Consider the following 17,626-nt stretch of genomic DNA (forward strand, 5'->3'; position numbering starts at 1 on the left):
CCTAACACTTATAATACTAACATGATATATATATTTTTTGTATTAGGAGTGTTTTATAAAAAATTACATTGACATTTTAACCTAAATAATTAAAGATATTAACTATTTAAATTTAATAATAATAGTATTACTCTTTAGGAATAACCTAAGTTTGAATCATCATTGTATCAAAAAACTTATCTCAAATTAAAATATAAAACCTAAATTTCAAATTTGAGCAAACTAAGGGACTAAAACCGTAATTTGACCTTTACAAAATAGAGTAATATTTTTCAACCGAGTCAAATTAGTTTTAACCTTCTATCTTCCAAGTTGGGGATAGTTAAATGATTTCTGTTTCTAATATTCAACTACAGATTGACACTACATTTTCATCTCTACAGTTGCTTAAACTAAAAAGATCAAATTAAATTGCCTATGTTAAAACATGCACAATTGAGCACGGATCATGCACCACCAATTTAAGCACATCAATGGCAGTCTGGCACACTATATATGGAAAATCTGGAGAGTTATTTAGATCCTAACTAAAGTGTAAATAAAATTTCTTTCACATCGCAAAAGCGATTGGCAATTTGCTGGATTTGTAACCATTTGTTATTAGTTTAAGAAGTTCCACGGCCTCCTTCAATCTTCTATCTGTGTTGTCTCTTACAGCAACAGCACGGGGATTCCTGAAAGGTAACATAATTTGTGGGGTAACAAAATTACGATGATGAGAGTGAGTAAAAGTCAATTAAAATTTATTTAACAGTTGATTTTTAGTTCAGTCAAATCAGTTGTGAGTGATTAGAGTGGTTTTGTAAGGATTAAAATTAGGTTATCTGCTTTATTTATCGCTTATGAATTTTTATTATTAAATGAATCAAATTAATTGACTTTTAATATTTTTGTTATTTTTTTTGTCCATTTTGATATCTAAGCTTGACAACTAAATTCATTTTAATTCTTGAAGTTAGTTTACATGGTATGAAATTATGAAATTATACCACGTCATCAAACTTTTACATTTGTCAAGTTTAAAGACTAAAATAGACTTAATTACTAAATTCAGTACTAAAATAAACTAATATATATAGATAATAAAAAAACCTAATTGTCGAAGACTAAAAATTATATTATTATAAGAAATTTATAATATAATTTTTAACCAAATCCCAAATCCTACCCAATTCAATATGTACTCATTTAATGACAAATGTTAAATCCTTTCGGTTAAATCAATTAAGGCCTACCTTAACCTATTAGTTGATTAAATTATGAAATTGGTCAGTTAAATTGATTTTCTTTAAATATTTTTTAATTGCACCAACCGAACCGACCGATTGGTCTCCCCGAGATTTAGTAACCGAAGCCTAACCTTTTTTCATTGTATGCTTTCCTTGTGAGTTCTTCAACAAGATTGTATAGTCTCTTCAAAAGAGCGGGAAACTTGTGTACAGTTATCACACCATTCTCATTTGAACATATCTTCTTCAGGATTTGTGAAGCAATAAAATATCCTTCTTCCTTGTTCCTGGAATGAGTTATTGACAAAATATGAAACAAGTAATAAATAACATATGATGTGCCATTTATCTTGACTTGTAATACAGCAGAAAATGTTAAAACCTGTGCAACTCCCATAAGATTGTCTCTACAGATGCAGGAGTGTCGATTAACACTTGTGTCAAATGCGGATAACGTGCAAGGTTTCGAAGTGTTGAGAGTGCATGCTTTAGAACCTGTTGATCGGGTATGCTACGACTGGCGGCACGAATCAGCTTTAGGAGAATGGTGATTGCACCGGCAGCCACAAGTTCTTCGCAGCATTTCAGAGAATGAGCTGTAGCCATATCTGCAATCGAAGTGTTTTTTACAAGCTTGTAATGTAGATTCATTGTCATTTTAGCTCATCAAATTAGACTATGCTCAGTACTTATGTTTCCTTTTTATGGGGACCATATTATGCCAATGCACTATTCCCTAACGCAGGTAAGGTTATCCAAACATTTTAATTTCATTAACTAAATAGACAGGCAAAAGAAAATCAGAAAATATAAGATTAGAAATAAATAAAGCAAGGGTCACTTTTTCTGAGGCATGAGAATACGAAGAAAGTATGGCTGATGTAGAACATAGCATGCTCACCTAAGGTCTCACAGTTGTGAAGAATGCCACGGATGCTTTTCATGCTCAGTAGTTCCGAAAGTGCTGACAAAAGGCGGTTAATAAGACGTCTGCTATCATCAACATTCATAGCAGACTTTTGCATTCTCAAGCGCAAATTCAATAGCTGCTCTCTTGATTCTTTCCGAGCAACATAACCTTTCCAATATGACTACCAAATCCATAAGAAAAAGGAAATTAGGAGAACATACTTAGAATTTAAAATTGTGTTGGATAGTCAAGTTCATCATTCAAAATATGTATTAAGACAACTAGCAAAAGGATGAGGACTGATCAGTGAGCAATATTAACCAAATGTGGCATGGGTCGGACGCTCAACACTTCAGGTATTATCTTCACTAGGGTTTTTGTCTCCTAAGAGTTCAAATGTCTGAAGAGACAACTAGTTCACATAACGGGAGTATCTCGTCAAGTGCATGAGAAGGTGAACCATGCGCAACTAGAATCCGTGATGCCCTATAGCTTATAGCGCTAGCCCAAGCGATAGCATTCTCACCCATTAAATGAGTTCAAGTCCAACAATGCGCATGGTTTTCCTGTTCAGTCACCTGACAAAGCACTCTAACTCTGAACTTGTAGTGTCTTTAGATGCTCACTGGGGTCGTTGAGAGTTAGAAATCCTCAATAAAAAAACTGCTAGCTCAAGTGGTAGCTCACCCACTAATGCCCTAGCCCTATAAGCTATTGGCATTATGAGTTCTAAAAGTCAGAAGGTGAAGGGTTCAAAGTGGGAGCATCTCATCAGGTGCCTGAGAAAGGCACCATGCTTGTTATGCATCGTTAGACTTAAACCAGTGCTCAGTAACTTATAGGACATTAATGGGTAAAACTACTACCATTTGAGCTAGCTTTATTGAGGATTTTGGACCCTCAGCAGTCATGATTCCAATTCAAAATTAAGTTGATATTAGTGTAAGCAGATTCTATGAAGCAAAAAAATTGTAACTCTAAATGTTTGTAAAAGGCATCATCAAATGCAATCACGTAAATTGAACAAAAATAATGCAATTATATAAAGCATAGCTCAATGTGGAGACATCTTACTTGTATTACAACAATACAAGTCCTCTTTCTATACACTTTTTGCCTAGCAATCCAGCCCCGTGCGTGAGTCTGGATAATGATAACTGACCTTGCTCTTGATTTAAGTAACAGAACACCTATCCACCACCTTTGCAGTTTCAGAACTGAAATAATCACTAATGTTAATTCAAAACTCCGGAAGAAGCCTCCTGCCATGTTACAATTGCAGGCACCACCACCAGCTGCCTGAACAGAAGTTGCCCCTGCAATTGCTCAAAGCCATATATTTTTGTAAATTCTCAGATGGAACCACAACTGAAGCAAACAAATAACTTCTAGAAATAAAATAAGTGGATATTCAAGGGAAAAGTAAGTACCTAAAAGCCTACTTCGAGCAATTTGGCCCCTGATAACACTCTGAATATCTATAGCTGCCAGTTTCTGTAAATGAAAGGCCTTCTGACATATTAGGCTCCTTATTGCTCTTTGGATCTTTATTACAGCATCCCTTCTCAACAAAACATCCTTCCTTACAAGCCAACCACGGCTCTGTCTCTGTTGTAAGAAAAAAGGGTCAATGATCTATGTATTGCTGCAAGTAAACACCTTATGGAAATATATGCTGAAGAATGCCAACGGGTATGACTAATAAGGCTAAGTGGATACTAAGAATCAGAAAGGCATCATTTAATGCAACTATATAAAGCAGAGCTCAATATGGAGATTATCTTACTTGTATTACAACAATACAATGCTTCTGTCTGCAAGTTTCTCGCTTAGCAATCCATCCCCGTGCATGACTCTGAATAATTATTGCTGATTTTGTTCTTAATTTAAGTAACATAACACCTCTCCACCACCTTTGCAGTTTCAGAACTGAAGTAATCACTAATTTTAGTTCAAAACTCTGGAAGAAGCCTTTTGACATCTTACAATTGTAACTGCCAGCAGTAGCTACATGAAAGGAAGATGCTCCTGCAATTGCTCAAACCATATGCTATTTTGAGAAGGAACCACGACTTAAGCATACAAATGGGAACTGCTAGTAAACAAATAAGTGGATATCGAGGAAAGAACCAAGTACCTAAAAGCCTACTTCGAGACAGTTGACCCCTGATAACCCTTTGAATATCAATAGCTGCCAGTTTATGTAAATGGAATGCCTTCTGACATATTAGGCACCGTATCGCTCTTTGGATCTTTATTACAGAATCCCTTTTCAACGAAAAATCCTTCCTTACGAGCCAACCACGGCAATGTCTCTGACATGTAAAAAAAAATAAAAAAATCAGTGATTTATGTATTGCAGCACGTGGACACCTTATGCACGTTTAGTCGTTGCATTATTTAATCCAACTATATAAAGCGTAGCTCAATATGGAAATATCTTACTTGTAGTAAAACAATACAATGCCTCTCTATATATGCTTTTTGCTTAGCAATCCATCCCCGTGAATGACTCTGAATAATGATTGCTGATTTCGTTCTTAATTTAAGTAACAGAACACTTCTCCACCACCTTTGCAGTTTCAAAACTGAAGTAATCACTAATTTTAGTTCAAAACTCTGGAAGAAGCCCTTTGACATATTACAACCGTAACTGGAAGCACTAGCCGCACAAAAGGAAGATGCTCCTGCAATTTCTCAAACCATATTCTTTGTAAATTCTCAGATGGAACCGCAACTGAAGCATACAAATGAGAACTTTTTGTAATCAAGTAAGTGAATTTTCAGGAGAAAACTAAGTACCTAAAAGCTTTTTTCGAGAAATTTGCCCTCTGATAGCCCTTTGAATCTCAATAGCTGCCAATTTCTGAAGATGAAACGCCTTCTGACATATTACACACCGTATTGCTCTTTGGATCTTTATTACAGCATTCCTTTGCTTCAAAAGATCCTTCCTTGCAAGCCAACCGCGGCAATGTCTCTGATTTTTAAGGAAAAAGATAGGTGGTTATGTATTGCTGAAAGTAAACATCTAATAAGAATATATGCTAAAGAATGGAAATAGATTTGAAATAGAGGTGATTATTATCTAAAATGTCAAGATATCAAATGGACCATGATATCATGGCAATGAAGAAAACATAAGGAAGCACTATGATCTAATCAGCAATGGAAGAGACAACTTACTTGGATTGCAACAGTAAGATACCTACATCTCAAAGCTCTTCTCTGAGCTATCCATCTACGAACACAAGATTGAATGATGATTGCTGATCTGGCAGCCATCTTATATTGCTGAAAAGCATTTGAACATTTTAGCTGTCGTAATTTGCTTTGAATTGCTATTATTGCTTGCTTCTGCTTGACAAAACTCCTCCTTAACTGCCAACCACGGAAATGACTTTGAATTTTTGTTGCAGCAAATGTCTGATTTTGAAGAGATCTACAGACAAATTCCTTCTGAGCAATCTGAAAGGCCCACCAACACTTCAGCCGTCGAAAATTACTTTGAATTTTTATTATTTCTTGCTTCTGCTTTATAAAACTTCTCCTTAATTGCCAAGCTCGGTAATGGCTCTGAATTTTAGTTGCAGCATAAGTCTGTTTTTGTAGATATCTGCAAACAAAGTTCTTCCATGCAATCTGAATCTTGCTTGCTGCTTCTGTTTCACCAATACTTAGACTCTTCTCTTCGTACTTGAACGAAGCATTCTCAATACGAGCAGTTTTATATTGTTGAAAAGTACTCGAACATTTGAACTGTCGAAAATTACTTTGAATTGTGATTATTGCTTGCTTCTGCTTCATAAAATTCCTTTTTAACTGCCAGCCACGGAAATGACTCTGAATTTTTGTTGCAGCAAAAGTGTGTTTGTGCAGAGATCTGCTAACAAAATTCTTCCATGCAATCTGAATCCCGGTTGCTGCTTCTATTTCACTATTACTTAGACCCTTCTGCTGGCATTTACGAGAAGCATTCTCAATCATGTGAAGTGATCTTACCACCCAACCACGAAAACATTTCTGAATTACAATGGCAGCTTTGATGAGGATTGGACAGGATGCATCACGTCTTTGAGCTACCCAAATTCTTGCAACATGCTACATGAGTAACACTGATCTTCTTAAATTAACAAAACTGTGTCTCTCACCGATAAACTTGACAAGTCTCCCAACTTCTTGTGAAGCAAAGATCAAAAAAGTGAAGTGAGAAACAGGTAATATGAAATATGCGTATAGCCAAAATACTCAGATAAGAGTAAACACCAGATGGAACTTCCGGAACTCCGGCAAATCTGAATTTATTGAGCGCTGAATTTTTCTTCACAGTCAACCATGCACGCGTAACAGTTTGGATTAAGCCAATAGCTTTTGTCATCTTAAGAAAATTATGACGCTCTATGAATCGCCTGAAATGAGACTGTATGACTATTGCGGCCTTTTCTGAAGCATTATGCAGGGAGTGCAAGGTTAGAAGAAAAAAATTACTTACCATAAAGGTGCCATATTAAGCTAAAAGTGAGAAAGCCAAAAACCCATACAACCTTAGAGGGAATGTATAATTTGTCAACTGAATTTTCCAATTCCAATATGATCTTAAATTTAGATAAAGTGTGATTCACCAGCACGTTTTAACTAACTCTGAAAATATATGGTAAATTATTGGGTTGGTGGAATAAGTGGGGTACCAATCCGGTGCTTTATTCAATGTACCAATACTCTAGAATGAGATAATAACTATCATTGTACTTTTGTTATACGGTATTGCTCAACATTTACCGTCATTACAAACATGCACTTAGAAGCACGGAAACACAAGTTCCCAAGATTGAGATCGAAAAGGAGTTGAATGTGAAATTGAGCCAAGTCTGAATACTGCCAAGCTCAAGCTTGACTCGAAATTCAGAGCTCGATACTCAGCTCAAGATATAATCGAGCTACTTAAGCTCAATTATGCTCATTTCGTCATTTTTGTACTCAAGCTCAACTCAATAATTAATCTTAGGGTTAATAATATATATTAAGGGTAATAACATAATTTAATAATATAAAAATATGAAAAGCTCGATAAGACTCGCAAGCCGTTCAAGCCAAGTATTACTATACTCAAATTCAACTCGATTACCAAATCAAATTCGAATTTTTTCGAGTCGAACTCAAGCAATTTGCGAGCATCAGTGTCTCATTTACACCCCTAGACTCTCCATTGCTTCTCCCTCTCATTTCCATCATTTTTCCATCATTGATGGCTCTCCGCCATACAAAGGTGAACTATTCTAACCCCACCACTTTATCTTCCCTTATTTATTTCTTGTATCAATAAAACCAAAAATATCAAAAATAAATTTCTTAAGAAGAAACATCAACTAATTAATAAGGAGAAAATTTTAGAGCAAAAGGTATAGAACTCCTAGTCAGTGTTAAAAATGCATCAAATTATAACAAAACAGACAAAGGACAAAGAAAAATAAAAGGAAAACTATTACAAAAAGCTAACTAGAGAAGGTTCACAATAACCTCTTAAAATGTCAATGCTTGTCTTCCGAGCTGGAAAGCAAGATGAAGTAGAAGCAGCAGGTCTTACAACACTTTTGTAGTTTCGTTCTGTCATATCTCGCCACCAAGCCTGAATGATCTTAAACTTTTTAGTAGCATCTGCATAAATGAAATGGAAGAGGGAGCAAACAAAGATTAGATTTTAGTGCTCAATCTAAGGGCTTGAACATACGGTAAACTAGAAAATGCCAATTGGTTTTAGGTTGGACACTTAACATGGTATCAAAGACCCAGGTCTATTAAATTGTTCTCTGCCAGCCACTACCAACTTATTTGCTGGCTTTTTAACCCCAGGAAACTAGGTTCGATGAGAGCAATTCATATGCAGTCCGAATTTCATGCATTTACGTATCATGTGATTATTTTCAGAATTTAAAGTGCACTGTCAACAACATTTAGCTGCATGAGAAAAGACACATGCAACATACATAACTCACTAAAATGAGGATTATCACTAAATAAAGAAGGACCTTCAGTGATATCTAAGTCTCTGTCCGTTCGCACAATTGCTTCAGTACTTGCTGACCGCCTTCGAGTTAATGAATGTCTCCTCCTCTCTAGGGTTTGGCAATTACAACCCAACATTTTATGGAAATTCAACTGATCCTGGCAAAAGTTAGAAGAGTTCTTGAAGTAGTTGCATAACTGTGGCACAATCAAGTGGTTCAAAAATAATTCCGCTATCAGGCATTACCACATTTTTCTTGACGATAAGCTGGGACAGAATGAAAGTCAGCAAAACTACCACACTCTTCTCACTAACTGCACCATTATGCTCAAGTAAGTCACTTATTTGCAGAACCTATACAACAAAATAGGCAAAGAGTAAGACATACAATAATATTGTATTGAGAAATAAAGATATGTTAAAACTTCACTTTTCAATTATGACAATCATAACCACAATGTATTGTGAACACCGTTGTACCTCAAAACCCCCATAAGCTTTTATAAAATTAGCAGCTTCTCTCAAACCTCACTGTTTATAGCACATATCCAATCAATGAGCATTAAACTAAACATTACCTCAGGAAACTTTCCCAATATTGCTGTTAGTTTCTGTGATAATACAAAATTGTGAACTGCATCTGTGTAATCAGTAGTGGACATGATTGATTTCTCATCTCTTGTTTCATGAGAGTCCTGTTAAGACAACAATAAGAGATTAATACAAATCACAACAGAAAAAGAAGAAAAACATTGGGACAGGAAAAAATGTGTACCACCTTGTTAGAACAAGAAAGCTCTCTGCGGAAGTAATAATCAAGCAAGCACCATATGGCTTTTCTATTAACCAGTGAAGAAAAACTGTCAACCTTAAGACCATAATTTTCACAAATTGCCTACAAATATTCATTCAACTTATTAACAGCAGTAAAATCATAAAGATGCAAATTTAAGAGTGAACATGCATAAAATGAAAGAAAAACACAAACAAATATACCCGACAAAAGTTATCTAAAAGTGGAGAAGAGGAAAAACTAGGGTGGTGATGATATAACAGAATACCTGGATCCAGTTTAAAAGCATTCCCAAATTCGTGGAATTTATTACATTCAACTTATCCTGTCATAATTGGAAAAAATGAAAAATAATTTACGAACACCAGGAAATCTTAATAAACAACAGAAAGGAATATAAAAAGAACTTAGCTAAGTTTTCTAGTATTTAAATATATAACTGGTTGCTAAAACTTCACGCACTTCTTTATTCTGTAAAGAATAGAAAAACTAAACATTTATCCATCGTTCACCAGAACTCGAGGAAAATATGAAGCATACCATATTAAAGCCACGTATTTTGGATATTTCACTAGCAATGGTTGTTCTGTCAATCAGAAGTGGCAACTGCAAGATCAATGAAATCATGAGTCACAGCTAAAGGACTAACAATGGAAAGAACTCTTATAAACATCTGAAAAATTCAAACAAAGACGAGATTAGCAGACCTGTAAACGAACAAATATATTCCAGAGCAAGGATAGAGTGAGTTCCGTATCTGTCAGCAACATCATCTCTTGTAATCTTCAATCCATCTTCATCACATAGCATGACACCAGCCTCTCTCAAATATTGCAGGGCAACACCACAATTGGCCAAATTCTTTTTATGGGTGTCTGAAGGAACTACTATTTTCTGCTCATGCAACAAGCTATTAAGTTAAAACTACATTCCATGCACTGCTTAATTGTTATCAGTTGATCCTGTTGTGTAAACTTCAAGACGATAAGAGAAAAATAGCAACCATGAGGATAGAGGAATCTGTTAGGTGTGGGTCCCACTATGTCAAAAGCTATTTTTTGGGTTTTTAACGGGTGATGTGGGTAGAAATTTTTGCAGAGCTAAATCAAAAAAAAAAATCTCAAATTAAAACAGAGAGAAAGAGAAAAGAAAATTTCAGTTTTTCAAGTTTGGTGCAGCAGTGATCAACTCTTCGATCGAAGATTCATCCGTGGTTCGATTGAGCTGATTTTTGGACAGCAGCTAGGTGATAAGGTGTTCTTGACTTTGTACGGTCGGATTTTTCATCCGAGACTTGTAGCGTCGGAAATACCCATTTTTCAGCAGCTACGTTTTTGGTGATGTTCTCTCATTTTTCTCTCTTTTGCTAAAGATTACATATTGTTAGCCTTGTCGGAGTTGAATGCTTGTTGTAGGCTTGATATTGTGATCTTGTAGTTGAACATTTGATGATAGTGGAACTCTTGATCAGACTCTAAAGTCCCGTGGTTTTTACCCTTGATTTAAAGGGGTTTTCCACGTCAAAATACCGGTGTCTCTATTTATTTTTGTTGTGGTTGCATTAGTTGATTTGTGGTTGATTAAGGTTGCTAGAGAACATATCTTGTGCTATTGTGCTTGCCATAATTTTTGACAGGAGTTATAAGGAGAGAAAGAACACCGGTTGTGCTTTCGCTTTGTTTCGGTTGTTCGGTTTCTTCCCAACAAACTGGTACCAGAGCTTGGTTATTGTGTCAGATAATTATGGAAATTAATACGAGCAAGATGATTATGTTGAATGGCACAAATTATCAACTTTGGCGGAATAAAATGAAAGACTTGTTGTTTGTGAAGGCTTTGCATCTTCCGGTCTTTACTACTCAAAAACCCAATTCGAAAAGTGATGAAGAATGGGAATTTGAGCATCAACAAGTGTGTGGATTTATTCGGTAATTTGTTCAAGAAAATGTTTACAACCACATTGATCAGGAGACACATGCTCGAACATTGTGGGAGAAGCTTGAAAGCTTGTATGCTTCGAGGTCGGGCAATAACAAGTTATTTTTGCTGAAGAAAATGATGGCGCTGAAATATGAAGAAGGAATGTCTATAGCTGACCATGTTAGTGAATTTCAGAGTGTGATGAATTAGTTGCTTGGTATGGGTGTCAAATTTGATGACGAGATTTTAAGACTTTGGTTGCTTGCTACTCTACCAGACTCTTGGGAGACCTTTCGAGTCTCACTCATTAATTTTGCCCCACAGGGTATTATTACTTTGGATTTGGTTAAGAGTGGTGTGTTAAATAAAGAGGTTAGAAGAAGATCTCAGGGTTCTACATCACAGTCCGAGGTGTTGGTTATCGAGAACAGGGGGAGAAACAGAGACAAAGATGGAAAGGGTAGAGATAAAAGCCGAAGCAAGTCAAGATCGAGATACAAGAATCTTGAGTGTCATCATTGTGGTAAGAAATGTCATATCAAGAAATATTGCTTTAAGTGGAAGAAAGAGAACAAAGGTGGTGGTGATAAACACGATCGGAATGACGATGAAAAATCCGAGCGTGTTGCTACTGTTACTCGTGAAGATCTGTTAGTTATTTGTGATGAGAATTTGGTCAACCTAGCATGCGACGAGACTAGTTGGGTGATTGATACTGGTGCATCACTTCATGTCACGTCGAGGAAGGAATTCTTCACATCTTATACTCCTGGTGATTTTGGGGTATTGAAGATGGGTAATGATGGTTTGGTTTCGGTTATTGGTATGGGAGATGTTAGCTTGGTAAGTAACAATGGAACAAAGTTAACTCTCAAGGATGTCAGACATGCACCGGATGTCCGTTTGAATTTGATTTCTACAGGAAAGCTTGATGATGAGGGATTCTGTAACACCTTCAATGAAGGGCAGTGGAAGCTGACTAAAGGCTCCTTGGTTGTGGCTCGAGGAAAGAAGAGCTCAAATTTGTACTTGATGCAAGCTTTGACTTCTCGAGAGACGGTAAATGTGACACTGAATGACAGCTCAATTGAGTTGTGGCATAAACGACTCAGTCACATAAGTGAGAAGGGGCTTAGCTGTTTAGCGAAGAAGAATCAACTTTCGGGTTTAAAGAATGCTACACTGAAGAATTGTGCTCATTGTCTAGCAGGAAAGCAGAGAAGAGTTTCATTTAGAAGCCATCCTCCTCATAGGAAATCAGAGTTGCTAAAGTTGTTCCATTCAAATGTTTGTGGTCCGATAAAAGTAAGATCACATGGTGGTGCACTTTACTTTGTGACTTTCATTGATGATTGTTCAAGAAAGCTATGGGTTTACACTTTGAAGTCTAAAAATCAAGTCTTTGAGGTGTTTAAACAGTTTCAAGCATCAGTTGAAAGAGAAACTGGGAAGAAGTTGAAGTGCATTCGTACTGATAATGGTGGCGAGTACACAGGGTCATTTCATGAGTATTGTCTGCGACAGGGAATCAGACATCAGAGAACACCACCAAAGACTCCACAGTTAAATGAGTTAGCTGAAAGAATGAACCGAACATTGATTGAGAGAGTCAGATGTTTGTTGTCAGATGCAAAGTTACCAAGATCGTTTCGGGCTGAAGCTTTGAATACAGTGACACATGTGATAAATCTGTCTCCTAGTGTTCCTTTGAAAGGTGATGTGCCAGATAGAGTTTGGTTTGGTAAAGACGTGTCATATGATCACCTACGTGTGTTCGATTGTAAAGCATTTGTTCATGTTCCAAAGGATGAAAGATCCAAGTTGGATGCCAAGGCTCGACAATGCATTTTTATTGGTTATGGTCTAGACGGTGAGTTTGGTTATAGACTCTATGATCCAGTTCAGAAGAAACTCGTGAGAAGCAGAGATGTTGTCTTCATTGAGGATCAGACCATTGATGACATTGATAAGACGGAGAAAGTGGATTCACAAGGTAGTGGTGACTTGATCGATGTGAATCCGATTCCCCTAGACTCTTCACCAGATCCTATTCAGGATGATGTGCATGGTGATGTTAGTGGTGACCATCAGACTATAGGTGACTTTGATACTCCCATGGATGATGTTGTGAATGATCAACAAGCACCTATAGCTCCACCAGCAATTCCACTTCGAAGGTCTTCCAGAGATCGACGATCTTCTGTCAGGTATTCTCCTGATGAATATGTTCTTTTGACTGACGGGGGAGAACCTGAATGTTATGAAGAGGCTATGGAGAGTGAATGCAAAGATCAGTGGGTTGAAGCGATGAAAGACGAACTTCAATCCTTACATGAGAACCATACTTTTGAATTGGTGAAAATGCCTAAGGGCAAAAGAGCTTTGAATAATCGGTGGGTTTACAGGTTGAAGCAAGAAGAGAAGTCTTCATCTCTACGATACAAAGCTAGATTGGTCGTCAAGGGTTATACTCAGAAAAAAAAAGGTTGATTTTGAAGAAATATTTTCTCCGGTTGTGAAGATGGCCTCTATCAGAACTATACTGAGTTTGGTAGCTTGTTATGACCTAGAGGTTGAACAAATGGATGTGAAAACTGCTTTTCTTCATGGTGACTTGGAAGAAGAGCTTTACATGGAGCAGCCAGAGGGTTTTGTTGCACAAGGGAAAGAGGACTATGTGTGCAGATTGAAGAAGAGCTTGTATGGTTTGAAGCAAGCTCCAAGGCAATGGTACAAGAAGTTTGAGTCTGTTATAGGAGAGCAAGGCTACAAGAAGATTACTTCTGATCATTGTGTGTTTGTTAAGAGATTCTCTGGTGATGATTTTATTATTCTTTTGCTCTATGTTGATGATATGCTTATTGTTGGTCAGAATTCTTCTAGAATTGAGAAGTTGAAACAAAAGTTGAGTAAATCCTTTGCAATGAAAGATTTGGGGCCAGGAAAGCAAATTCTTGGCATAAGACTGACACATGATAGAAACATGATAGAAAGGCCAAGAAATTATGGTTATCACAAGAGAGGTACATTGAGAAAGTACTTCAAAGGTTTAGTATGAACAAAGCTAAAGCGGTGAATACTCCTTATGCTATGCACTTTAGATTGAGTGTTAAGCATAGTCCTTCCACAGAAAAGGAGAAGGAAGAGATGCAAAAAATTCCTTACTCTTCAGCTGTGGGTAGTTTGATGTACGCAATGGTTTGCACGAGACCAAACTTGGCTTATGCCGTTGGTACAGTTAGTCGGTTTCTTTCTAATCCAGGCAGAGAGCATTGGAATGCAGTGAAGTGGATTATGAGATATCTTCGTGGCACTTCCAACATGAAACTTTGTTTCGGCAATGAGAAACCTGTTCTTGTTGGGTATACAGATTCAGACATGGCCGGAGACATTGACTCGAGGAGATCTACTTCAGGTTACTTAATCACTTATGCAGGAGGAGCTGTGGCATGGCAATCGAGACTGCAAAAGTGTGTTGCATTGTCCACCACCGAATCAGAGTTCATTGCAGCAACCGAAGCGTGTAAGGAGATGAAGAAGTTTGTGCATGAGCTTGGTTTTACTCAGGAGAAGTATGTCCTGTACTGTGATAGCCAGAGTGCTATTCATCTTGGTAAGAACTCAACTTTTCATGCTAGATCTAAGCCTATTGATGTGAGGTACCATTGGATACGAGATGTTCTTGAAGCTAAGCTGTTAGAGCTTGAGAAGATACACACTAATGATAATGGTGCTAATATGTTGACGAATGCCTTACCAAAAGGAAAGTTTAAAGCATGTTGTTTGACCTCCGGTATGGAGGCATTCCCCACATAGTTGGAGGGGGAAATTTGTTAGGTGTGGGTCCCACTATGTGGGAAACCCATAATTTCTGCCACATTTTATTGTCTCTTTTTTTGGTTTTGTCAAAAGCCATTTTTTGGGGGGCTTTTAACGGGTGATGTGGGCAGAAATTTTTGCAGAGCTAAACCAAAAAAAAAGAGACAATAAAATGTGGCAGAAATACCCATAATTTCTGCCACATTTTATTGTCTCTTTTTTTTTGGTTTAGCTCTGCAAAAATTTCTGCCCACATCACCCGTTAAAAGCCCCCCAAAAAATGGCTTTTGACAAAACCAAAAAAAGAGAGACAATAAAATGTGGCAGAAATTATGGGTTTCCCACATAGTGGGACCCACACCTAACAAATTTCCCCCTCCAACTATGTGGGGAATGCCTCCATACCGGAGGTCAAACAACATGCTTCAAACTTTCCTCTTGGTAAGGCCTTCGTCAACATATCAGCACCATTATCATTAGTGTGTATCTTCTCAAGCTCTAACAGCTTAGCTTCAAGAACATCTCGTATCCAATGGTACCTCACATCAATATGCTTAGATCTAGCATGAAAAGTTGAGTTCTTACCAAGATGAATAGCACTCTAGCTATCACAGTACAGGACATACTTCTCCTGAGTAAAACCAAGCTCATGCACAAACTTCTTCATCCAAAGCATCTCCTTACACGCTTCGGTTGCTGCAATGAACTCTAATTCGGTGATGGACAATGCAACACACTTTTGCAGTCTCAATTGCCATGCCACAGCTCCCCCTGCATAAGTGATTAAGTAACCTGAAGTAGATCTCCTCGAGTCAATGTCTCCGGCCATGTCTGAATCTGTATACCCAACAGAATCATGTCGCAAAAGCTGAATAACTCTACAGAGCCGCACACCATCTTAAAGATCCAAGAATAAATCTGATACTTGGAAATCAAACTCCACAAGGGCAGACTGTACCAAGTAAATATTTGGACGGTAAAAAGAAGAAAAATTAAAATTAAAATTTCATACTTCAGGGAAGGTAAATAAAATTGATGTATAACCATAGGAACAATGCCTAAAAATTAAGTTGCTAGAGTATAAGATTAGTGTTAAGCACTGTACATGGATTAAAATGTAACCAACATACCTGCTGATGAGAAACTTTATACCCTACAGTCACTAGATGTGCAAGAAGGTCACCTTCTCCATGCATAACATCAGATGATAAGAAATCTAGTTTCATATAATAAAAAGATAACGTTAGCCCATACAAACATAGCACTTGTAGGATAAAACTAAGGAATAAAAACATTGAAGTAAGAAGTCGGAGAATTACTATTAAGGACTTGACGACTTGATTTTATACCAGACGAAACTGTGAACAGAAGAGGAGAACCTCCATCGACTCCATCAATACCGTAGTTAAGAGGAAGACTGGTCTGAGATTTAGCTCGGTCAAGGATAAGAACAAGCAAAAAAGTTCTCTTCAATATAATATTCCCCAGATTCTCGTAGAATCCCGGCCTGTACAAACCTTCCAACTTCTTGTTATAGGCATAAGCCTTTGCAAGTCCAGTGTGCGAGAAGAATTGTTTTTCTATTATCATCTTCAAAAATGAAATATCTTTCACAGAACTAAGATCTCCCTCGGGTGATATCAGGGAATCACCACCAAAAATAATATACAACCCAATTCGAAGCCAAATTGGGTTGTAGGACATTAGAATTTTAGTAGCCTTTTCCTTAATTCCAACATCTGTAACTATAGGACAATTTGCTTTCATCGTTAACCTCCCTCCATCTATATTCTGCCAATTAATCAGAAACAAAAATAAACTTCAATGTTATACCATTAACAAATTATAACCAACAAGAATACTTAAAATCTGTAGCAAAAGCCATCATTCCTACAGACAAAAAGTTAAAAAGGTAGTGTTTGGGTACTTGAATTTCAGATTTTGGATTTGAATTTTAAAAATACATACAAATATGATACTCATAATTATTTCTCAAATCCATAATTTTTTTTTGGATGCGTACTTATTATTGAATTTGAAATTCCTTCGGAATTTATGAATTTCACAAACCACGCATTTCAATCTCATAATTTATACAGCAAATGAAATCAATTCACGTTCACAAAAATTTAGAGAATTCAACCTTAGCTACTTGAGTCATGACATTGAAAACCTCTTTGCAGCTCACCAAACTCAAATAAACCTGCATCCGCTGCTTCAATTCATCGAAACTACATACGTCCTTCAACGAAGACCTCAAACTCGAGTACTTCAAACTTGAAACATCCGCAACAACATTTTCAGATTCCTCCCCTCTCCACCACAACGCTCTCATCCTTTTTGGACTTCTCCAGGCACTGTCCACTCGCACAACATTACTCTCATTGCATCCATTAATTGACAAATCACAGCCGCAAAACTCCGGATTCTGAAAGAGGAAATTGAGCCAAGCGGTGAGAGATTTAGCCAAAGACTTTAGCGATCGGTCCTTCTTGAGTTGCTCTTTGCAAGCGGACTGAGATCGCTCCAACTGGAAGGCTTTGAGCTTGGCTTTGGCTTTGGAGCGGGAAGAGGAAGGGACAAGGGAAGGCCGAGAACGGTAACGAAATGACGAGGATGACCTCGGAGTTTCATTACAAGCGGTGAAGAATTGAGGATTCTTGGTAATGCGTTTTGGGGTTTTGAGATTGGAGATGTCTTTAAGAACGAAAGAAGAAGATAATGGAGGGAAACGCTCTTCTTCCTCCATTTTTTTCCTTTTTTTTTTGTTTAATTTGATCGGTGACTTACATACAGTTCAGCTGGTGCTGGTATTTTTGATGGAGCTTTCTTTTTTTTTTTTTTTGAGCTAGTTATAGAAGAAAGTTAATTGAGAGGGAGAAGAAGGGGAAATTTAGTACTTCTTGATTTGAATTTGAAATTTGGAGCGCGAAGTGATACTATTGATATGA

At 37.1% G+C, this 17,626-nt stretch overlaps 1 protein-coding gene across 1 annotated transcript; it reads right to left on the minus strand.

Annotated features, from left to right (window-relative positions):
* Positions 1 to 286: 286 nt before the first annotated feature.
* On the minus strand, positions 287 to 17,533 carry LOC107925046 (abnormal spindle-like microcephaly-associated protein homolog). Its single transcript, XM_041079364.1, is given in 25 exon segments — positions 287 to 674; positions 1,361 to 1,516; positions 1,612 to 1,837; positions 2,131 to 2,320; positions 3,214 to 3,455; positions 3,570 to 3,747; positions 3,926 to 4,167; positions 4,277 to 4,454; positions 4,585 to 4,826; positions 4,942 to 5,119; positions 5,326 to 6,240; positions 6,404 to 6,582; positions 7,657 to 7,794; positions 8,166 to 8,301; positions 8,390 to 8,497; positions 8,722 to 8,838; positions 8,922 to 9,038; positions 9,205 to 9,261; positions 9,477 to 9,542; positions 9,644 to 9,695; positions 9,697 to 9,855; positions 15,521 to 15,627; positions 15,806 to 15,891; positions 15,995 to 16,466; positions 16,819 to 17,533. Coding segments are annotated over 25 exon segments (5,271 nt in total). The 5' UTR covers positions 17,425 to 17,533; the 3' UTR covers positions 287 to 550.
* Between the last annotated feature and the right edge of the window lie 93 nt (positions 17,534 to 17,626).

Source organism: Gossypium hirsutum, chromosome A10 (genome assembly GCF_007990345.1).
Source record: "Gossypium hirsutum isolate 1008001.06 chromosome A10, Gossypium_hirsutum_v2.1, whole genome shotgun sequence".
NCBI lineage: Eukaryota > Viridiplantae > Streptophyta > Magnoliopsida > Malvales > Malvaceae > Gossypium > Gossypium hirsutum.